Here is a 24,648-nt window from a genome sequence, read left to right as displayed (position 1 = left end):
TGACATAAGTACACAAACTATATTAGTGGTGTTTGGTATTTGTAGAAATGATTAGAAAAGTAAAAAATATTTAAAAGTAGAAAGTATCAAGTATTATAAATTTAAGATTAAATATTTTGAATATATAGTATAATGTAACTGCAAATGTCGCAATTTAAGTCAAACTCTACAGTAAACTATATGTGTTCGTCAAGAAACAACCGCCATATCTTGTCGTTTTGCAACGTTTTGTATTTGTGCTCTTGAATGCAGCTTGTTTGTATTGGCTGACCTGCTTCAGTAAGTTTTTTTTTTTTGATGCAGTTGTGACCATCTGATCGTTGAGTCGCTGCAGGTTGACACCATGGCTACAGTGGCGTTCAGGCGGTGTGTGAGCTGGACTTTACTGTCAGCATCTGGAGCCAAAGGCGTCGGGATCAGAGGGACAAATCGGCTCTACTGGACCACTTTCAGAAGGACTGCCGGTGCTCTGACTGTAAATAACAATGCATTTCCTTATTTCTCATCTGACAGTGTTGTTTTCCTGCATGAAACTGTTAGTCATTTACTTTGACCTGTTTACAGTTGCACGGAATTCATTGATTTATGCCTTGTTAGAGAGTGTCTTTTAAAAGTGACTGATAAGCCTATATGCTTATGTAGGTAAAAGGGCAGCAGGGCTTTAGTACTGCTTACCAGGATGTTTCATCACTGTCACTGTGAAACAGGTTTAGTATGATGTTGAGGAAGACTGTTCAGTTCAAACAATGTATATAATAATTAATTTAAGTGTGTCGGAAGTTCAGTTGAAACTCTACATTGAATATGGGTGAGTGCAATGACCTGGTGCCTCCCCACTGCTTCTGTGGTAGTGTCAGGTTGCCTTGGGTCAGCTGAGACTGATCATTGTAGAGAACAGCCATGAGATAGGAGTTTCCGCACACTTAAGATTTATGCGGTGTCTTACTTTACTTTGAGCTGAAACTCTGCTTAGATGTAAGTGAGCAGGAATCTTTTCCGTCTGTTTGGACTCATTAATGCTTTCACTTTTGCCAAGATGGCGCCAAATGGAGCAGTAGCAGTGGCGTAAGGTAGTTCCAAGGGTCCCAGTTCACACGGGCCCTGTTTCAACCAGTTCAGCTCAGTTCGGTACACATTTTCCTGTCTGCACTGTGAAAAGTTCTGGATGGTTCCAGTGGTCACCCCTCTGTTGAGGTACCTAGCACACTGATCTTGCACTAAAAGGTGGAGCTGTAATCACCACAGTGCGCTGACTAGTCAGTAGCGGACAGGGCCCCAGTTCACACTATTATGACAGGCCCTAAGGCACACTAATAACTTGTTATGCGCCTAAACTAGCTACTGTATAATCTTATCGTCACATGATCAAATAGAGTCAGTCAGGACCACTTTGGTTAAAGAAAACTTTATTTCCATTTACAGTATTATATTTGGTGGTATGCCTCTGTTCTGGGGCCCTTCTGCCTTTCCTAGGCCTACACAGAAAGCCTTAAGTCAGAGAGAGCAAACCTCCCTGCCCTTCCATGCCCTAACAAGGAAAGCCTAAGGCAGGGAGAGCAGCAGCAAAGACCCCCCCGGGAACAGAACAGTAAACATCAATGACAAACAGAAATTACATAGACACATAGACACAACATGAAAAGGAGGAGCTGGGGTGGAGGCAGGTTGCAAAGCGGCTTGTAGAGGAAGCAGCAACAGTAGGCAGGCCAGAGCAGTTTAAATAGGGCGACCTGAATGAGAATCACCAGTTGGTTGGGCTGTTTGAGATCAGCTGATGTAGCTGGGATGTGAGCTGAGCTTGACATCGTGTCCTGCCTGAACTAACGCTATGCTCAATACCTGACACAGGATAACACCAACATACATACCACCCAGAGATCATCATCGCATATATGCATTGGAAAAAAAATACCAAAGAAAATAAGGAATTATTTGTTTAATTAAACAATTTTTGTTTTTGTTATAGTTTATATAGAGTAAGCATACATTTGATAACATATTTTGTTATACATTTCTGGCTATTTTACAAAAACAGAAAGCCATAATGGAGATGGGTTTGCCTTTCAAAGGCCTATAAAGCACATGGCACCATTTTTAATTTAATGTGTGTGTCTTTGAACACAGGCATATTTCCTAGGTGGAAATCTAAGTTACTCACAAGGGCTGTTTGTTATGAAATTGAATTATTATTATTGAATTAAAATAAGTCACGGATGGCAATCATTGTCTGATAAAAGCTGAAAAAGTTAGAAAAATGTAATTCCACAGTCACTTATACACAGTAAGCTACAGGAACTTTACATACAACCAGATAACATGCAGTTAATCTCCAGGAGAAAGGCCCAAAGAACCTCCACCTAACTCAAAGTCCCCGGTTGGTTCAAAAAAATAAGATACAGGCCCTGTCCCCATCACAACCAGCAGCCTATAAGGTGGTTAAGCTACTAACCAAAAAGTAAAGAACCAGAGAAAATCAGCGATCACTGGAAATAAAAAAGGACTAATTAACAAAGTCACACAACACATGTTAATCAAAAGTAGGCTATAAGAAATTAGATAAAGGAACAGAAACAGCAGTGACAAAGGTGCTCCTCCTAATAAAGCAAAAATAATGACATACTAATGGTTTAAACTATTTACAACAATGACAGTGAGGAGACACCAACTACCTTCACAGTGTGCACCAGAACGCTGTTCTTCCTTCTTAGATAAAGGCACATATTAATAACCATAATATCGAGATAATACTCAACCAAACAAGGACAACATGTAGCGGCATAACTTAGTCTCACTTTCATCGCCCTCAGCAGCGATAACAGGTGGAAGAGTGTGGCAAACTTACTCTCACAGCAGTACACAGCTACTTTTATATGGGCACAGTAGAATGAAGGTTTCACCTGCTCACAATCAGACTGATTCCAGGGGAGGACTCACCTGTTACATGAATATAATTGACTTGACACTTCCTTTCTTGTGTACAGAGCAGAAGAGCTGCGTTCCTCCTGGGGTTCCCCACACTGTCCTGTCTGGGTTATGAAGTGTATCACAGAGTGCAGACTTCAGCTGTGGTCCATGCTCTAGAAAAAGGTGATTGCTAACTGTGCTAGATGTAAGATATCCTGAATATACAGATTTTGGTAATCAAACATGTATTTTCCTAAGTGATTAAGTGTAGAATATCACAGTCCTGATCAGCATGTCATTAATAAACACAAGGGCTGGCATCATACCAGATTTTACCTTCATGAGTAACATTGCCAAATTCAAGATAACAATATTATCCTGATATAGAAAATTTAAAGAAATGATAAAGCCCCTTAAGTCCCAAAAAGGGATCAAGTTATCTTGTGGGAACGAGTTAATTATCTCGTAAGAACAAATTATTACCCAGTGGGAACAAGTTATTATCTTGTGAGAACAAGTTATTATCTTATGGAATAAGTTATTATCTTGCGCAGAAGTTAATTTTCCTGTGGGAACAAGTTATTGTCTTGTTGGAACAAGTTACCTTGTGGGAACAAGTTATTATCCTGTTCACAAAAGTTCATTTTATTGTGGGAACAAGTTATCACCTGGTGGGAACAAGTTATTATGTTGTTGCAGCAATTTAATATTCCTGTGGGAACAAGTTATTACCTGGTGGGAACAAGTTACTTTGTGGGAACAAGTTATTATCCTGTTCACAAAAGTTCATTTTATTGTGGGAACAAGTTATCACCTGGTGGGAACAAGTTATTATGTTGTTGCAGCAATTTAATATTCCTGTGGGAACAAGTTATTACCTGGTGGGAACAAGTTATTATTTTTTGTGCAAGTTAATTATATTGTGGGAACAAGTTATTGTCATGTATGCAAAAGTTAAAAGTTAATTATCACACGCACACACATATACATACACACACATACATGCATGTGTTCGTGTGTATATGTAATGAGAATTTCAGGGGCACTGTAAATAACAGGCAGAGAGACGGAGCTGAATTGAGTGAATTAGGACACAGGACAGTGTCCAGCTGAATTAGCTGTTGTGTTTTGTGTCTGTGCAGAGGAGGTTTTGGAGCAGGCCGACTACCTGTACAGCTGTGCAGAGACAGAGAAGCTGTACCAGCTGCTGGTGCAGTACAAGGACAGGTAAGGACAGAGTTGAGTTACACACCGGCTGTAGCCAGCTCTTCTCTGTTCTTCTCACTTTTCATATTTTCCATGTTCTGCTTAGAAGTTATTGAGATGTACCCTGTTTTGGTGCGTTGTATAATTTATTTGTTATTTTCATCCTTGCTTTTGTTTGTCTTTTTATTATTCAGAGTTGAATCCATTGGTCAGTGCCACATTGTCTTTTTGTAATACTACCACCAGGAAGCACCAGTTTCACATTTTTCATGTACTAGTATGAGTTTAAGTTGTGATTTTGTTTCCATCCATCCAGTGATGATGCAGAGTTCCTGTGGAGGCTGGCCCGGGCGTCTCGTGACATGTCCCTCCTGCCCAACATGGAGGCAGAACGGAAGAAGCAGCTGATGTATGAGGGCTTCGAATATGCAAAGAAGGCACTGGAGAAGGATGATAAGTGTTTTGCTGCACACAAAGTAAGCCATTGGCTTCACTGAGAAGACACTACTAATTCACCTCCATCAGGTTTATCAGAGAAAAAACAACCAAAACCAAAAAAGCCCATATTAGGAGATATGACCAAACTCTCTCCTGACACAGTGGTATGCAGTCTGTCTCAGTGATACCGGAGACTACGAGGGAGTCAAGGTGAAAATTGGAAATTCATACATCATCAGGGAACATCTAGAGGTGAGAGGACATTCAGGTCAGCGTCATATTATCAGTGTGTCACAGTGAACTCTATTCTGAAGTGAAACATGTTGCTTTCTCCTAGAGAGCCATTGAGCTCAATCCCAAAGATGCCACTTCCTTACATATTCTGGGGTTCTGGTGAGTCTTTTTTTTTACTGTAACAAACCATGCATTTCATTTTTTAATACAGCTGCCTCAAGAGCATCTGAAAGTTCAGTCAACATCAAGACTGTAGAGGCTAAAGGAAGGGAAGTCAGCAGTGGAGTTGTCGTTGTTGGACTTGTCACTTTGTGAGGCCCAAAGATTGCAAACAGAACAGGATGTCAACCAGATGGATAGAAACTGCGTGCGTTAGACTTAGGCCCTGTCGATACATATGCAGATATTTTTAAAAACAGATATTTTCCCTCCCCATTCAAAAAAAAAAAAAAAAAGTCCACTTCACCTTCATTTTACAAAACATCTCTGTCCACACAAGAACGCACTAGAAGGCAAAGCTTTCAATTTACTGGTCCATCTGTGTCCCAACCCTCACCTTTGGTCATGAGCTCTGGGTAGTGACCGAAAGATTGAGATTGTGGGTACGAGTGGCCGAAATGAGTTTCCTCAGAAGGGTGGCTGGGCTCAGCCGTAGAGATAGGGTAAGGAGCTCAGACATTCGGAGGGAGCTCGGAGTAGAGCCGCTACTCCTTTGCAGGGAAAGGGGTCAGTTGAGGTGGTTCGGGCATCTGAGCAGTCTCCTGCGCGCCTCGTGTTTGAGGTGTTCTGGTCACGTCCCACTGGTAGGAGGCCCCGGGGCAGACCCAGAACACGCTGGAGGGGTTGCATATCTCATCTGGCCTGGGAACACCTTGGGGTCCCCCAGGAGGAGCTGTAAAGTGTTGCCGGAGAGAGGGACGTCTAGAATACTGCTGCCCCTGCGACCGGGCTTTGGATAAGCAGTTGAAAATGGATGGATGGAAAATTGCTCCATTGTGTCCTTGTTCAGCTGGACTTGATCCAAAACTGTCATTTCTGGTAGAGTTTAATCGCAGCCGCTGAGGTGGAGCAAATAATACTGGGCTTAACAGACGGCTCCATTAGTCCATGACGTGGTGCAACTGTGTTAAATAAAAGTGTAAATTTATTAGACCAAGCTGTGCTGACAAAATGTGCATGTGCGAATTGAAGAGATGATCGACATAATGTTATTGTTTCCCAATGGTGAATGGACTGCACTTGTATAGCCTTCCTCTTGTGAGTGTTCTTGCGTCTCCCGTTGTTCGCCACTAAAGGTTAACAGGGTAAACAGTGCGACTGACTGCAGTTGTGATCGCAGACCTTTCATCAAAAATGTCAATTTCTGCCATTTCTATTACACATTATCAGAGTTTAAGCCGATCAGATGTTATTATTCAAGGTATTCTTTATGCCCTCTCTTTCTCAGGTGCTTTGCTTTTGCAGAGCTGCCTTGGTATCAACGTAAGGTGGCGGCTTTAATTTTTTCATCGCCGCCTAACTCCACATATGAAGAGGTGAGGACGTCTCCGTTTGTACCGCTCTTCCTTTGTCTTGTTACTAACCACACAATGGCTGACTGTTAAAACAGCTTCAGGCTGAAAGTTCTTTATGATGTTTTTTTTCTGCTCCTTTCAGGCTTTGGAATTTTTCCTGAAAGCTGAAGAAGGTAAAACACAGCATACTAATAAAGTCACTGAGGCATTAACTGAGAAACTGCTGATCTCCTGCTGGCTGCAGCACAGATTCTTAGATCAGAGCAGTGCTGTGCTTGTAAAGGATTATCTAAAGGTTTAAAATGTATTTAACTATTGTTGCATTTCTGTGTTTTGTTTTTCTCAGTTGATCCAAACTTCTACAGTAAGAACCTGCTGATGCTGGGGAAGACCTACTTGGGCATGAAAGACAAAGAGAAAGCACGGTTCTATTTAACCAAAGCAAAGGACTACCCTGCTCACACGCTGGAAGACAAAGAGGTACGTGCACTAAAGCACTCCACTTAAATGATCTCATGACCTCCGTGTTTGGCGAAATGGCAGGTAATTTGTGGTTGAATTTATACTTGACTAATTACGGACAAGGCAGATTGAACCCCTACAGCTATTACAAATCATCAGAGGTCCCCAGGTAACACTAGCCCAAGCTTTTGATTGACTGTTTTCATAACTACTTAACCCAGATGTAAAATAACTCTGAGGAAGATGTTGCAATACCTTCAGGTATCCTGATGCATGAATCACACAAGCTGATGTGAACGTACTCAGTTGGTTTACAGTGTGTTTGTTTCTTTGCAGGTCCATAAAGATGCTGTAGACCTGTTGAAGAAACTAGGATGAAGCGGTTATGACCACTAGGGCTGGACTAAAATACCATGATATTTATGACCAAATAATGTCGATATTGAGTCGATATCGTAGAGCTGACTGAGTCGATCGAGGCAAATAATAGAACATCACTTAACTGTAACACAGCCTGTAAAACCATGAAAAGACAACACAACTTACTATCTAAGACGATATTTAGTCTCATGTCACGATATCAACATAATATCGATATGTTGCCCAGCCCTAATTACAGTGGAACATGGTGCATTTGGGGACTTTTGGACTGTTAATTACTGCGAGTAAATCTGATTCTGTAGTCGTTAACACAGCAGAACTGTCTGGTCATTAAATTTGTAGTTAAATTAAAACTACAACATGCAACTTTTGAGATTAAGTTAGTGAACAGGATCTAATGGTCTCCACTTATCTAATCGTGCCTGAATTTCTCTGACATCTAGTTTAGCGGTGATCACGTGCTGTTTGCTGGGCTGAATGTTTACAAGACTGCCACTTTTTAAAATTCAGATTTATGATCTGAAAATGGAGGAATCAAGAAAAATGTGGGACAGTGAAGAACACAGCAGATATTGTGCTTTTGCATATTGTAAATAACATTTTTAGAGAGAAAAATGTACAAATATAATTCCCATCTGTATCTGTCTACCAACAACTCAAGCAATAGTTAATGGTTTCTCTAGTCACAAATTTTTTTCTTTCTTTTTTTTTTGTACATGCATTTACTGTGTTTTAACTGAAGGGCATTTTTTCCTGATCAAAATAATAAATAAATCAAAGCCACAAATGCATCTTTAGCTTAATAATGCCTGTGTTTTTTCACCAGCATAGAGTCGACTGAGCGGGTTTAGCCCATTGAAACCTGACATCACGTTACTTTTCATGTGCTGCTTTCAGATGCCGTTCACAAATATATAAACCTTTGAACTCCGATCCCAGCAAATTGATGAGTTTTCTGTCAAAAGCATGGGGGAAAAGGCAATGAGCAACTTGGCGAGAAATGTCCCACATATTATAAATTAATAGATTTAGAAAATTATTTTTTTTAAAAAATAGGGAAAAACAATATTTATAATCATTATTATTACATATTTAAAATTATGGTAAAGATAAAAATAATAATTAAAAAATATATAAAATAAATAATAATTTAAAAAAATATTATGGTAAAGAATTGTTATAATTTTTAAGCACTTTTTTCTCCCCAAGTTATTTCCTTGTTTGTTTGTTTCTTTTTTTATAATAAATTACTTTTTATTTTATTTTTTTACTAAATTCTTGCAATATGTTGGGTCACTTCTTCTTTCATTGCCTTCTTCCTTTGTTTTTGAAAGAAATAAAGCCAACTTGCTCGGGTTTCAAAGGGTTATTAAGACAAAAGTAAGTCTTCAACAGTCACCATGACATGAGTCCTTTGTAGCAAGGAGGTGATGTCATGCCTCCAATAAAATTTTTTTAAGAAAGACATAACTAATATATTAGGGTTGGGAAAATCGTTTCAGCATAGTATCGCGATATTTTTGTGTAGCAATATCATATCGTCACACAGTGCTAAGTATTGATTTTTTTATCATATAAAATATTAATATTACAAATATAAATTAAACTTTAAGTAGCCTACTAGAATAATATAATTAATTGTTTCTTCACTCCATTAGACACATTTTGTTGCTGCAAAAAAAAAATGGCTGAAGTGAGATAAACAGACTGAAAACTTTATCTTATTACATAAAACATTGATAAAGTTTTCCTTTGGGGCATTATTTATAGTTGGAAAAAAAGGTAATATGTCGCAACATATTTAAAGATCGCATTAATATTGTATTGTGACTTAAGTTTCGTGATAATGTCGTATCTTGAATCCCACCCCGATAATATATTAGCTAAAGCTTTCAGATGAAGTATCAAACTGAACTAAAAAATAAATTCAAACCAGCTCTAAAGATGGTCAGATACATTTATTAAATATGGTTCTTTCCACAGGCAAGATCCATTCAAAACAGAGGATGAACCAAGAGCACATTGTGTTATTTTCTCTGAGAACAGAATAAAAGTTGCCAACAGTTTTGTTGTGAATCCTGAGCAGAAGGCCTCTCGTCCCCCGATAATCACACAACAAAAACAAGAAAGAAAGCGTGGTCATGAAGGGGGTTTATTCACTTATTTATTTGTATCTCATAAATCCATCTCTCTTCATTAAAATGGGTGAAAGCAGATTAAAAATGAATCTTCTATACACATCGTCTCCAGTAAAGGGGCATTCTGTACAGTGTAGGTGGTGTTTACAGTGTGTATCTACACGCGATATGTTACAGTTTGGATGCGTTTCAGACGGCCTCGACCGCAGTCAGCACACGAACAAGCTCCCTGCTGCATTATCACGTACTGAAATGATGCCCAGTATCACGAGTCAGCTTTGAGAGGACACACCTGTCCAGGTGATGCTTCAGTTACTGGCGACAGTGAAGGCAACCTGAAACGTCCCATCCATGTCTGATAAGAACAAAGGCATCACAGATTTCCATCAATGGAGCGGCGGCTCTGTGTAATTAATTATAATATTTAAGTACTTTATTTACTTTCGTTATCTTTATACAATGAATATTCACATACACAGTTGATTTTCCTTGATTACAGGTTTCTGTTCAAAAGGAAGCACAAAGTTATTTTGACTTCTCTTAAGTCGGCTCCTTTTGCTACAGTAAATGATTTCTTCATACTGTCGTCCCTCCCTCAAACTCCTCCACAGGGACAGCTGAGTACATGTTATATACATGACTGATAATTTGAGTAATCACAAGCTCCTCCCAGTAAAAGTCTAAAGCAGCTTGCTGCTGTTTGCAGTGGTCTGGAAAAAAAAACCCCCCACAATGCTAGAGAAAACGAGAATGGCCTGCCACTGCTGCGTTAAGACCACTGACTCAAAGAATAAGCACCAGAGTTTAGAAACAACGGATTTACATGTGACGTTCTGAAAAACAAAGGACATGTCCCCTGAAGCACTGAAGGAAAGAAAGGACAAGTGAGGGTGCAAAAACAAAAAACACACATGTAGCGCTGCAATGCTGCGTCGGTCTCCAGACAGGCCTTCCACTGCTAAGCAGCTGCACTGGGGAAGCTTTCCACACGTTATTTGGTCTGTGGCACTTTAGTGTCTCATTAACTCATAAAATCATTAAGTTTTATAATCATGATTTGTTTGTAAAAGAAAGGCTAGGTTTTATTTACTGACACACACTCACACAGATCTCTTAACCTAAGGCTGTCTCATCTCAGCACAAAAACTAATCATGAAATTGAACACGGGCTGAATAAATTAAACTGTATGATCTCAGGAGGGCTCAGCACTGCGGCTGGAAACTCAACTGCAGTCATACTGTTGACCGCACAGCCGAGGAGCAGATACACACTGTATGTGACCGATAATGCCATACAGGCTCATGACACAGGTAGCACTTTCAGAAGCCCACAATTTCTAGTAGACCTATCAACCCCTCAAAAATGTATTTATGCTTATTTTATTTTAATTGGCCAGTTTCCACTCTGTGCTGCCTGCATGCAGTATTTGTATATGGTGCTTTCATGTCAATCAAGACATGAAATTTGATATTTTTCAGTCTCTATTCACTTTATGAACACTGACAAAAATTTAAAAACCTCATTACCCATGGCACACTGAACGACACTTACTGCCTTGATAATGACATTTCTGTAATGATGCAATCATTTTTATGCCACATTGGCTTCAGTTGCTTTTAGTTACTGGTGGGTAAGAAATGAGGATGTACAAATGTACATTCATAAGAATGAGATGTCCTGTGGACCTTACTACAACACAAGATGTAACAAGCTGTCAGTTCTCATTAGGGCTGGGCGGCATAGACAACAATTCATGTTTCGGTATTTTCAGGCTGAATGGCGATACATGACTTTTTTTTTTTTTTTTACAAAATGGGCTGCATGTTCAAATGAACCAAAGTATGATAAGATATAGAATAAATAGCAGGGCTGTACGTGAACTTTTTACGCACAGCACTGGAGCTACAAAGGTTTAAAGGTTTGAAGCAAAGGACACAAAACTATGACATGAGTATAAAAGTATCAAGTAGAGGCCTAAATCCATTTTATTGTTTGGAGAAATGAAAAATTTTTTGTGGGGAATTAAAAAGTCGTTTTCCATCTGTTGGCCTTTCAAATGAATCAGGAGCTGGAAAATGATTTAAATATTTTTCATTTATTTCGGCTATCAATCTTATTTATGCACAGAGCATCAACAGAGAGGCTTGTATATGAGACGTCTGTGTTGTCGCCGTGTTTCTGAAAACACATCTGTCGCCTGCATCCAGGCGCTGTCTCAGTGTCACACAGTAGACTACAACTACCAATAAGAACAGTGACGGGCTACACCTTGGAAACCAAAGCTAACCTCACGCAATCAAGCACACATGCAGCACAGTGCTGTACTGCACGTGTGCTACTGCGGTTATTTCATTCATCTCACAGACTGATTTAGCGTAGCATGTGCAACATATAGACTCATGTCACACTGTAGACTAATGAACAGACAGATTAAACACTGGTATGCGTATTGTAATGCAACTTGACCCTATATCGATATAAAGGGTATTGTCTAAATTTATATCGTGCTTGAAAACGTATTGATATATCGAACACAGTCGTTACATCGCCCAGCCCTTCTTCTCACTCCGTGTGCATCAAGTTGTAGTGATGTTTCATGACAAGATCCACTGTCGGGGTGTTTGTCTATTGTGAAACCTATAATTGAGGGGTCATGTGCTCTTCATGTTATCAAATAAGCAGAATGATGTATGTTGCTCTGTAAACCACAGTGGCTTCACAGGACTGGGGACGCTTCATAATCCGAGATCAAAGTTCAAAGAGGCAAAAGAGAATCAGCAAACACACACACGACCTGTTGAGCCAGAGTCCGTCTATCTCTTTTGCTGCGACAACTTTCCCAAACAACTCCATCGCCGTCCTGTATCTTACTTGCCAACTAGAGCAGAGGGCTGCTGTCTAGCTGGTGTGGGACATGTCCGGTGACCATGGCTTAAACATCAGAGCTGTGAACCACAGCCTTCACTGCCACCACACTCACAATTCGCTCTTTTACTTTGATTCAGGATATTTTCCTTGAGTCCCCATATTTCATTTCATATCGTAGCCTTTCTCCATGACGGCTTTTTTCCTGACTCGTGTCTTAATCAAATGATCCGATGATGCTTCTTACTCCGGGCGTGTGTCCAGAATCTCTTTAAGGTAAAAACTGTATGACAGCGTATCCTCTGCTTCACCTGCTTCAGAATGAACTCCTTTTTGATGATAATGGTAAAAAAGCTCATTGAGAGATGGAGCGTCCATGCTTAAATGTCTTTGCGTGTGTATAGGTGGTGGTAGAGGGTGGTCACAGCAGTCTTCTCATCCTCAGAGGCAGCCATGCAAGCACGCAAAAATTGCAACAATTACTATGAGTCCAACGGGGGAAATAAAATTCAGGCACCAGACCCCAATACTACTCTTGCCATTTAGAAGCTCTATAGAACTAGAGCTTTAAAAGAAGATTGCGCTTCAACTATAAAATCCTTTCAAAAACACTTTCAGTCTCTTTTAAAAAGCCAGTCAGCAGTGGGGAGGAAATTAAAAAAATATCCATGATTTCTGTTTTTAAACAGAGGAGCAGAAATGCTGAAATGCTTGCATATTTCATGATGGGGTATCATATCATATTTAAGGGCTGGGGAACAGGATTGCTGCAAAAATGATGCTGCAAATTAAGATTTGGTTTAAAATGACAAAATAGCTTATATACATTGGTGGTTATCTTGTGCAATTCCTTTTTGTTTGTTTTTTTTAGTTTGTTTTACTTGGCTGAATAAACAGCGATGGGGAGGGAGAGAGATACAAGCGGACTCCTCCCTCTATTCTTGGCCAAATCCTTCCGTTTCCTCGATGGCAAAGAGCAGCTTCTCTTTCAGCTGTTCGAAGCTCTTGTAGGGAGGCAAGTCCAGACGGTTGAAACTGGAGAGACAACGGTAAGATGAAACATCAGTATAAAAGGTCGGATCCTTATTGATTGTAAACAGTTCCCATATAATGATTATGTACAATCTCAGGAATATCCACAGCTTTCTAAGCAAACTGCAGCTGCTGTGAATCACTTTTTTCTGGCAAACTCATTAAACCAGTGGCTGGAATACGACGGCAAACTGAATCCAGCCACAAAAGATACAGTTTATCACAGTAAATCACTGTTAATAGCGATATACTGCAATAACATCTGGAAAAACTCTATGCAAGGCAGGAATGAGTCTCATGAATCAGAGGTAGAGCACACCACTCACCATGTGTGGCTCCGAGGAAGCCATGTGTCCTTCCCCACCTTCTCAATGCAGAACTTCTGGGGCCCGTTACTTCCTGAAATGCAAAGGATAATGAAGGGTGAGACGAACACTGTAAAACTAAAATTACAGCCTCTTGGCTGTACAACTCCTCTGACCATTCAAGCTGCAGTTTACGTCCATGTCTGCCCTCATATAATAAATGTAGTGAAGACTTTGAAGGAATTTAACAAACGGTATAAACATTTTATGATATCACAGCAACTCTGACTTTTAACCACCAGAATCTAATCAGTTCCTCAATCACATTTGAGGAATATTCCCTGACAGTGTTCCTGAGATACTGCATTAATGAGAACAGGACGGACAGTCTGAAAACACAATGTCCCCAGTAAAATGTGCAGAGTATGTATCAGTAGCTCTTGGCATCTGACTGATGATGTAGTAAATATGTTACTCTGTGTGTGTCTGTCTGTCACTGACCCATGAGTTCAGCGAAGCCGCCCAGAGGAAGCCTGCACGTCCCTGTGACAAACTGCATGAGCCGCAGCCGCACTTCGTTGTCCACTTCTTTCACCAGCTGCAGGGGAGGAAGTGACAGCACACAATCATCAATAACCTAACACAACTGATTAGTCAGGCTGTAATCATTAAATCATATGACACATTTCATATTAACATTGAAAAGGAGCAACACAGGGTTTTTCCTGGCTCAACATGAGGTGGAGGGAGTACCATCGTGATCATGTGCACACGTGTGTATGTCGTGCCTCAAACAAACACTTTTTACAAGCAACATATTCTAGGAGTTCTGATTGAAAAGAAAAAAAAAATCACAGTTAGTAATAAATTGTGGCCAAATTGTGACAGGGATATACTGAATATTTTTGTAAAACAATTTGATCCACTGGCAAAATATTGTTTAGACAAAAGCACATCACTTGTTTTTTAAGCATTTGAAAAAATGATCTTAATAATAATTGTAAGTAATCCCCTCTTGCAAACTTTAACATGACAATTTAATACGACAGTCTGTCCTTTTCTATATTATTCATTTTGATTATTTTACTTCCGATTTTAAATGACCTGCTTTTATCAGTACATGTAGCTGTCATGTTTTACATGTGTTTTACAGATGCCTGTTTGAAATTTTGTATTTAATAAAGTAAAAAAAAACCTAATTCATTTCTGTACAATGCACCAGTGTAAACATAGTAGTCTCAGTATGAGACAGTGTTCAGTCACATATGTAGAGGCCCACAGAGTGGCATTCACAAACGCTGAATACAACTGTATGCAATGGCACGTACAGACTCCAGTTGTGGTTTAAAACATTGAACAGCAGACAAAGGTAGTTTTATTTTCTCCAGTGATCTTTTTTTTTTTCTGTGAATGCAGGTCAACACTCAAGCAGTGAATGACTTTTGCATCGCTGCAGTCCAGCCAAAAACAGACTGCTCTCTTCTTTCTCTTTGGCACTTTGGGCCTTTCCTGGTGCACTGTGCCATCACATCTGAACTTGTGCTGGCACAATATTCAGATCCTTTCCATTATAAGCAGCAGAGGGTGAAGAACACGTGACATGATGTCTGGTTGTGTGACTGTACCTGCCAGAACCAGATGATCTGTTTGCTGTTTCTTGTGTAGTGACGGTACACTGTGTTTCTCTGCCAGTCCTGAAGGTCTACCTCCTGCATGCCACACAGCATCACCTGGGTCAAACAAACACATACAAGTACATCAATGATGCATAGAACACAAAGCAAATACACAGAAGTAAGGAGAGAGAATTCTCACACAAAAAGAGTATAGAGGAAATAGTGGTTTTCCACACACAACCATATTATCTAATGTTTTTAAGTAATGTGTTCAAAGCTCTGTGGAGTGGGGTAGGCTACTGAGACTGAAATAAATGCTCACTGGAGACATAACAGCACCCAAGGTTACCACACATTTCCATTGACAGAATTTCAAAACCTTTCCATAACTTTCCATAACATAAAAGAAAATAGGTTTTCCATGACCGTGGAAACACCTGCTGCTATGCTGCTCACCTCAAGCTCCTTTTCATCAAAGTACTGCAGCCACTGAAGAGGAACCACCTCATTGAAGCCGTCCAAGAAAGCTTTGGTCTGACCTTCTACCCCGCGGGAGAACCTCCACTCTGCCATTAGACTGTAAGCCGGACGGCAAAAACGTACCTTGTAAGTCACTCACAATGATATTCAGAGGTCAGATACAGTTGTTAATATGATAAAACAGTAGCTACACTGAACCTGATATACTCCTCCTTGTTCTCCTCGGTGACTAGAACATTGGCACCATCGGCTTTGAGGTCATGAGAAGTAATCTTCCCCAGGATCTCCATGTCCACTGAGAAGTACATCTCCAGACCACACTCTTCAATGTTGTTGTCCCTGAAGAGAGATGATACTGTGTTGCTGCCAAAGCATAATTGAGGATGAACAGTTCATTTGTTGAAAAAACAAACTAATAATTCTGAGATATTCAAGTTTCCATCCAAAAGCATAAAATCTGACTGCCTTGTAAAGGTAAGCAAACGCTGGCTGAGTCTCTGGTATTGGCGGCATCTTTGTTAATAACTATTCTTACATCATGTGATGTCTGCAATTACCTGATCATCCCCTGTTAGCACCCTGTATACTCTCTGTCTGTGTCAATAAATAAATTGCCTCTTGTATGTGTGTGTGATCTGTCCTTTTTCCATATCTCTGTGGTACGCATGTTTTTGCAGTTGACTTCCCACGTTTTCTTGATCCACAGCCACCAAGATTTCATTCAGACAAATCAAACCTATATGACTGGACCATGTGGGGATTTAATTTGAAAGGACAGACACAGGAAGTGTCCACGCTCAGCAGTCAGACAGGAAGCAGGTTAATTTCCAGGGCTGGTACCTGCGGTTATTCCACAGGCTAGGTGATATGTAAACTCATCTTCATTGGTCATCTACAAACATGATGTATCATCTGAAATATGGAAGTAGCTACATGCCCATTAGCCCACAGCGTCATTAACAGGCGGCTCGCTCAGTGTGTGACGTGCACTTGTAGATAAAATATAGGCCTATATTAACGAAGGTTCATTAGTATGGTTTTGTATTTCTCTGTAATGTAGCACAGTGTTAACAATGTTACTGATACTATTCTTTCTCACACCTCTCCGCCCAAAATATATCATTTATTAATTACATTAATATCGTAAACATGAGGGCGACTAGTCGACTAATGGCCCTAAATGATGACTATTGGTCGACTAGGAAAATTCTTAGTCGGGGGCAGCCCTAAATCCATTACACTTTTTTTGGCAAATTCAGCAAATACCTCCTCATGGTCCACTAATACAAAGGCCGCAAAGGCTGAAAACATTCATTTGGAATGACAGATGTCTGTGAGACCATTACTGTGCATCACTTGCACTACACAGACCCACAAGACAGATGTCAAAAACTTTTTCCACTACTTTGGCTCCCCCCAGAGTTAAAAACACTTACAGTATATCTATCTAAATACACTGAACCAATAGTGTGCACACACAAGTGTGGGGTCAAGGGGCCTTGGGAGACTTTCCTTTAAAAAATCACGGGGTAATTTATGTAAGAATGCACAAAGTGACTCTTTAATCAAAAGGTCCACTTTGTGTAAACTGCTACAATATTAAGAGCTGTCAAATAGACAATAGCTCTCAGATGCTTGACAGTAAAGTGATCATTAAAATTAGAATATGCATGTCAAGTGCAACACACACTGCCACCAGCGCGGCGCTGTGGCCGTCAAGTGCCACCCCCCAACACACATTGGCAGCAGCGCACAGCGGCACCGTCGACACTAAAGTGTATTTCCCACCCCAGCCCGCTAGGTGGCTGTGCCTACACTAGTTGCCAACGGTTGCCAACTGCTAGTAATGGAAGAAGAAGAGGAAAAACTTTGAGGCAACAACAACTTGGATTTCACGGCTGAGTTTCTTATCAAAACCGTCTTATTAAAAATTTGAAAAACTTAATAACGTTAAGCATCCAGATACCCCTTTGAAAGCTGCAAATGAAACGATGGCGGCCGAGACGTACATGAAAGGCTTTTCTCGCAGCGCTGCCCACGCTGGAAATAGAGCAGTGGGCTGAAGCAGAGCGGTGCGTCGCGTCAGCCGGCGAGGGTTTGTTCATTGAATATAATGGAGGTGGCCGTTTTAACGCAATGTATGGCAGTGGTGTGTGTTGCACTTTAATCTTCCTGCCTGAATACTCACATACATTCCGAAGGTCATGCAGCCCAGACACAACTTACCTGATCCATATGAGTGAGTTGTAGAACTCTGGGTCAATGGACTCCAGGTCTTTGAGTATTAGCTTCTTGTTCAGCATGCGTTTGTAGAAGGGCAGAGAGAAGCCTGTGTCGATGAACTTGCCGTGGAAAAGTGCCTGCAGCAAGAGACAAATGAAAACAGATTCTTTTTACTGTGCTGGTCATTTTGAAAAATATGGTACGTCTGAACATATGGCAATCACATGACAGATCAATGTATTAAATATAAGGAAACCATGACGTGTTTTAACTCTGACAATCTGAAAATAACTACAATTACTGCCTTGCAGTTGTATGTCTCCACGAACCAGTCAAGTTGCAGTTACAGTTTAAATCCATGTCCGTACAAACAGATATGAAGCCATGACAATTGACAACATTTCAAATATGGATGTTGCCGTAAAGAAGCTGCAAATTCTTAAACATGGATGCTTCACATATCTTCAAACAGCATAGGAGATCTATACAATCAGCATAGTTGCAAGGTGGACAGTCAAGATTAGTGTCAGCAACTTAGTATCTGACCAAATGCCTCCACTTCTGCTCCTGAGTTTTGGTGTTAAATAATGGCCAGAAAAATGTTTTTTTGCAGAACGTTACGATGTCACAGTGAAACTGACCTTTGACGTCTTATATAAGAAATACCATCACTTAATCATTTTACCCTGTTAGACATGTGTGTGAAATTGTGTCATAAAACGAATCAATTCCTGAGTTATGGCGGAAAAACATGTTTTGTGAGGCAACACTGACTGAGACTTTTGATCACCAAAATCTAATCAGTTCGTTGTTGAGTCCCAGTGGACGTTTATGCCAAATTTGAGGAAACTCCCTCAAGGGTTTCTTTAATATCACGTTCACGAGAATGGGATGGACAAAGGGATGGACATATAGATGGACAACCCATAAAGATGATGCCTCCTGCCACAGCTATAGGCAGCACAGAGGCATAGAAACACATACAGAATGTGCGCAGTCTCAAAGTGCACTTGTTTTTGTAACAAAGTGAACCTCAAAGGGACCCTATTCAGCTTTCCCTTATTTTCTGTCAGATATATAATGTTACAATGTTGGATGTTCATATTAAAGGTGGCCAAAGTTTTAAATAATGAAGTAAACATGCAAACTTAGTCGAGCAACTCAGACAGAGGCTGAATCCAGGTGATTCAGCACAGACAGACCATTAAAGCATGTAAACATGTTCTAGTAGAAATCCAAAATACTTTAAGAACCTACAATTGAGCATAATAGCTCCTCTTTAACTCTTTTGTTTCAACATGTTTTATTAATTAATGTTTGGTTATTTTAGTCAACACATTTGATTGGAAAACTGTCAGCCTGTTTTACCTCCTAAGTTTGCGTAGGTGTTAGTGTTATAAGGATTGTATCCTTGTGTGTGGGCAGCATGTGAACTTGCCATTGCGATGAATCGGCCTATGAAGCAGAAGTAGGAGAGGTGGTCCGGGTTTATAGCAGAGGCCGGGTTGATCTGCAGACAGTAGTTGCTCTTGCCCGCATACTCAAACAGACAGTACATGGGGTTCAGCACTTCATGGGACAACAAGAAGAACCACTCTCTGCAAAGTTAGGTGTGTGAGAAACAGACAAAGGACAGACAGAGGTAAGAAGAGAGGATGAAGATAAGAGAGTGTGTGTGGAGGGATGAATTTGAATTGACATGGGGAAGAAAATGAAAGGAGGAAAAGTTAAAAAATGGAAGGAGAGAGACAAGGCAAGACAACTTCAAGACAACTGCACATTATCAATTACGGCTAACATTTCACAAAAAGCTAGTCTGCACTAAAAATCCATTGCACTGCTTATATTGTCCATACCGGGCTAAGCCACCATAGTCTAGACCCTCCTCGCCTCTGAAGATAACATAGAGTCTCCTCCTCAAGTCGTAAGGCTTCAGGGCCATAATCTATCAAACAGAGAGAACACACACAACATCAGCAAATGACATAGGCATGGTTGGCATGCATTTACTAAACATACAGCGAAGGAAAACTCTGAAACAAAGCATGCACTGCTCTTGAAATTTTGTATACACTATATAACATTGGCTTAAAGTAAAATCAGACAGTAGTAAAAGGACCGTCTTACTTGCGTGAAAGAGTCTTCAAACAATGTCTGCCTTGAGACGGTGATCTTCACATGGCTAGGGAGAGCATTGGACTGAGCAAAGACAGAAAAAACATTAATGCATTTGTGGGGAAAATAATATTAAGACAAGTGACTGAGAGCAAGAAATACAAGTAATAAAGACAAAGAACACCTACCTGGCACAAGTAGCGAAAATGAGCAAGCTTCCATCGAAAGCTGCGCTCATAAGCAATCTGAGGGCCTTTGGTGCTGAGAAGAACAATGTTGAAAAATGTCAAAATGTGACAAGTATAAACTGATTGATGAAATGAAAGAAATTCTACAGGGGTCAACAGTTGAGTGTTCACCAAATAATGAAAACCAAATGGAAAGGAAATGTATCAAATTCCTTGAATGTCACTGTGTGAAATAGAACCATTGTATGTACACTGGCTACATCACAGTAAAAAAATGACTCCATCTGGACCCAGTAAAATATCCTCTTAAATTATGCGCAAGCTCCCATAGCTGCAGCTGTTAGCATGGCTTTCTGTAATATGTAGTGTAATATAGAACACATGAACCAGTAAATTATCTATAATTGTGTTCTTACACAGATGACTTTCCAGTGCGGGGGTCACTGAAAGTGGTGGTTCGGGTGTTGTGATCCACAAAGTAACGAACGCCTTCCCTTGTGTACCGGATCTCCCAACCTTCAGGAAGAGGATCCTCATTCTGTAGCCTGCACGAACACATACATTATATACATACGATTACATACATTGACTGATAGAGGCAGAAAACTGAAGGCTTTGTACAAGGACAAGAAACACATTAGTTGTTGGTGCAGCTTCCAATGTTTTTCATAGTCAAACACATTTAACAACAGGTTAATGGTGCTATTATAATGGTGGCATAATGGGCTTTCTGGTAGGCAAGTTAGTTACAGCTGCTTTGATAATAAAGGTTGTTATTCTCCTGTAAATCATTAACTGCTGTAGTATGTTCTGCTACGAAAATAGTACAAATGTTTGCTCCCAGAATGCACACTGATTAAGGTCTAAGGTCAGATTGATGCACAGTGAAGTTCATGGTTTAGATCCTGATATTGTTTTGGATGTGCTTCTCATTAACTTCAAACAAGTCAAAAGACAAGGAGGACTGTGAAAGCACTGTGCATTGTGCAGACAGTCTGGAGGCCAACAGAGATGTCTGCATGTCTTGTTCTTGTAAATTAAATGTAACTGTACACCATGGCCTGTCACGAGGTATTCTCAACATTCTGCTCAGATATAATGACTACAGATATTCATCTTGGCTTCACTGGAACCAGATTAGAAAAGCAGATGTTGCCTCCACTCCAGTAAAAATTCAATGACGGTGTTATGCCAGAGTTTGCTGCCTCAGAATTTTCTCCACTCAACATTCAAGGTCACATACAAGGTAGCTTGTGTATTTTTCAACCTGGACCCAATTCTATGTTTTGATGATCCCTTTCTATGATCCCTACAGAGATAGACCTCAATCTCTACATGCTGCCTTTAGGCCAGTTAATACTAAGTAATAATGTGTCCTACCACAATTATGCAGATGACACTCAGATCTATGTCTCACTGACAGCAGGTGAATATGGACCAGTGGATTCACTCTGTCACTGCATCCAACAGGTCAGTGTGTGGATGCAAAACAACTTTCTCCAGCTAAATTCAGACAAGACTGAAGTCATCGTATTTGGTCCAAAGAAACAAAGAGAAAGTGTCAGCAGTCACCTCCAGTCTCTCTCTCTAAAACCTACAAATCAGGTTAGAAATCTCGGGGTAATAATGGACTCAGACTTGAACTTTAACAGCCACATCAAATCAATAACATCAGCAGCTTTTTGCCATCTAAAAAACATTGCCAAAATCAAAGGTATAGTGTCTAAACCCGATTTGAAGAGACTTATCCATGCATTTGTCTCTAGTAGGTTAGACTACTGTAACGGCCTGCTCACTGGCCTCTCCAAACGGGCCGTAAGACAGCTGCAGTACATCCAGAATGCTGCTGCTTGGGTCCTGACCAGAACCAGGAAGTACAAGCACATTAGTCCTGTGCTCAGGTCTCTACACTGGCTTCCTGTGGCTCAGAGAATAGACTTTAAAGCAGCTCTGCTTGTGTACAAGTCTCTCCACGGCCTAGCACCAAAGTACATCTCTGACATGTTAGTGCCATACAAACCATCTCGGACTCTGAGGACCTCAGGGACCGGCCTCCTGCTGGTGCCCAGAGTCAGGACTAAACATGGGGAATCAGGATTCCAGTTTTATGCAGCTAAAATCTGGAACAGTCTTTCTGAAGATGTGAGACAGGCCTCTACTCTGACAATGTTCAAATCTAGGCTCAAAACAGCTCTATTTCACTGTGCATATGACTGAAAGGATCTTATCTGCACTCTTCTCTTTTAAAGTTCATTTTATAATGATTATTTATGTTTTTATTTTGTATTGTGATTTTAATGCATTTTCTTGTTCTGTAAAGCACTTTGAATTACTTTGTGTACGAATTGTGCTTTACAAATAAACTTGCCTTGCCTTGCCTTGTTTTTGTGTCTACAGTATGTGACTCATGGGAACAACAGTTTTTGATATTGGTCCAGTATTGAGCAACAGGCTGCAACGTAACCACCTGGGGCATTTGCGCACAGTCAGTTTAGGTAAAAGTGCTTCTTTTAGCCACTGACAGGCTCAGACTATTATTCTGAGTGTCTGATACCATTATGAAAATGATCCCTACAGAGATAGACCTTTTTATAGAGATGGATTGAAAAAAGGGTTGAAAAATACCAAAGGTACCCTTTAAAAGCATAACAGATTGGTTTTAGAGTTCCTTTGTGGTAACATTAATCTACAAGAGAAGTCTGTCTGATATAATATAACTAACTCTAATTTAAGAGTTCTTGGTTTCACAGTGTTGCTCGTGAGTGACATACAAGCTCTGCATGCACAGTGAACCACCAATCACAGTCATTCTTGATCATTTTATCAAAACCTAAGCAGGCCCTGATAGTTGTCCAACACTACCTAAAATGAGCACAAAACAGGAGAAGTGCAACATAAGGTAGTCCCCCTTATTTCACGATAAGCAACATGCAGTATTAATATCATGGCATGTTAAATGATTGACTTAAGCTCAGATTGACAGAAGAATATTATAAGATTACAATGGTGTCAATATGAGTCAACCACTGTATTCAACTACCTAATTTCCCCCATGAATCACCTCAGCAGAGTGGGCACAGCGTTCTGCTTCTGTGTTTGGTACATTGGAACCAGGTGTAAGAGAGGATAGTAATTTAGAGTAAAAAGTCCTTTTTTGGTTTGTTTTTTTATATAATTTTTTGAAACTCTTAGCAGATGCACTCCAGAATCTACATTTACACCACAAAATCCCCCCAATAATTCCACAGTGATTCACACTTTCCAAACAGAGCTATTCAAGTCATCTGTCGAACATTCCTGTATTGTGAAATACATATCACAGAAAAATCTAGCAATGTCAGCTTCATCCAATATCGTGCTGCCCCTAACACAGTACATAAAGAATATAATATCTGAGGGAGCACGACTATTATGGTTTCAGTATGCCAATCAACACACCAGTTTGAGTGACTGCAAAAAAAGGCAGGTAAAATCTCTGGTAACCCTATAAGAAAACTGTGCGATATCAGTGTGGTGCAGGACAGGAACAAGACCAATGACTTCTAGATGATGTTTCACACTAAAATTATAATCTTTAAAAGGGTCTTGAATTATAAATTGTATACTCCTGCTTAAATTAATTGGATTTAATATTCAGCCACCTCACTGCAGTCACACAGGACTCTGCGAGCTATATTTTATATGTGTTTATTTTCTAACCTGACCACAGCACGGCCATGTGTGGGAAAACACAGTTTCCTTTTTTTTTTTAAAATTTGTTTGTTTGTGGTTTTTCTGTCACTGAGCTTACCCTTGGGTTCGGGGGTCTTCCCACTGCGTTGTCTTGGTGTTATGGTTGACAAAGTACACTCGGTCATTGGAGTCCACACGCCTCTCTAAAGGTGATATGAACACAGACAGGAATCTGTAGCTTAATAGACAGAAAAGACACTGGGCCCCACAGTGTGGCAACGCTTATCAGATTATCATCATCAGTGCTGACTAACACTATAAACATATCTTTGTAAACAGTGAGGCATGACAGCAGAGGGAGGGATTTAAAGGGGAGAAACAGTATCACAATTTGTTCTTTCGTAGTTACATCCATTTTGGCATGAAAACAGGTACAATGTTTTTACTTATCAGCATGAACTGCAAATCTATTTCCAATTTAAAATTGAGTACAAACTGACACCAAATGAAAATGTGTACAGTACTTAGAAGAAAGAACATGAACTTACCCCACCCAGGAGGTAGCGGGCCAAGAGGATCATTCTCAGCAGACATCATGGATGCCTGGAAACGAGGGATGCACACATGGACATCCATTTAAAAAAACACGAGGAAAACACAAATGGGGTCCAGAAATATTCCAAATATGTGCATGTATTCAAAAGCAAAAAAGGAAAATAAATAGACTCCACAACAAGGATCAGGGAAATGGTAAAAAAATCCAAAACAAAATGAGAAACTGAGTTTTGCTTTGTTGCTGGCAGGAAGGCCTCTGTGGCCAGTTAGGGTTCAATACTGCCCAGTTGTCCTTCTTTGATTTGTGTTGTGAGCTAAT

At 40.1% G+C, this 24,648-nt stretch overlaps 2 protein-coding genes across 2 annotated transcripts in view; one reads left to right on the top strand and one right to left on the bottom strand.

Moving 5' to 3' along the window:
- Positions 1–276: 276 nt before the first annotated feature.
- On the top strand, positions 277–8,119 carry rmdn1 (regulator of microtubule dynamics 1). Its single transcript, XM_049564861.1, has 10 exons — positions 277–475; positions 2,982–3,087; positions 4,047–4,131; positions 4,427–4,586; positions 4,711–4,800; positions 4,886–4,941; positions 6,230–6,317; positions 6,439–6,469; positions 6,643–6,776; positions 7,095–8,119. The coding sequence occupies exons 1-10, from the start codon at positions 344–346 to the stop codon at positions 7,134–7,136; spliced, it is 924 nt and encodes a 307-aa protein (XP_049420818.1). The 5' UTR covers positions 277–343; the 3' UTR covers positions 7,137–8,119.
- A 960-nt stretch (positions 8,120–9,079) lies between these two features.
- Positions 9,080–24,648, bottom strand: part of LOC125881626 (NEDD4-like E3 ubiquitin-protein ligase WWP1) — a 41,934-nt gene continuing 26,365 nt past the window's right edge. Inside the window, exons 12-25 of the mRNA XM_049564842.1 lie at positions 24,323–24,377; positions 23,893–23,977; positions 20,519–20,647; positions 20,103–20,175; positions 19,927–19,998; positions 19,656–19,744; positions 19,238–19,397; positions 17,803–17,936; positions 15,775–15,915; positions 15,553–15,673; positions 15,106–15,210; positions 13,982–14,078; positions 13,502–13,574; positions 9,080–13,178 (exon numbers count right to left, since the gene is read on the bottom strand). Of these exons, the coding sequence (XP_049420799.1) occupies positions 13,079–13,178; positions 13,502–13,574; positions 13,982–14,078; positions 15,106–15,210; positions 15,553–15,673; positions 15,775–15,915; positions 17,803–17,936; positions 19,238–19,397; positions 19,656–19,744; positions 19,927–19,998; positions 20,103–20,175; positions 20,519–20,647; positions 23,893–23,977; positions 24,323–24,377 (1,434 nt within the window). The 3' untranslated portion in view covers positions 9,080–13,078. The remainder of the gene's footprint in view (positions 13,179–13,501; positions 13,575–13,981; positions 14,079–15,105; positions 15,211–15,552; positions 15,674–15,774; positions 15,916–17,802; positions 17,937–19,237; positions 19,398–19,655; positions 19,745–19,926; positions 19,999–20,102; positions 20,176–20,518; positions 20,648–23,892; positions 23,978–24,322; positions 24,378–24,648) is intronic.

This window comes from Epinephelus fuscoguttatus, linkage group LG21 (genome assembly GCF_011397635.1).
Source record: "Epinephelus fuscoguttatus linkage group LG21, E.fuscoguttatus.final_Chr_v1".
In the NCBI taxonomy this organism is placed as follows: Eukaryota; Metazoa; Chordata; class Actinopteri; order Perciformes; family Serranidae; genus Epinephelus; species Epinephelus fuscoguttatus.
The sequence above is the reverse complement of the archived record's forward strand: the minus strand, read 5'-3'. Positions and strand labels throughout refer to the sequence as shown.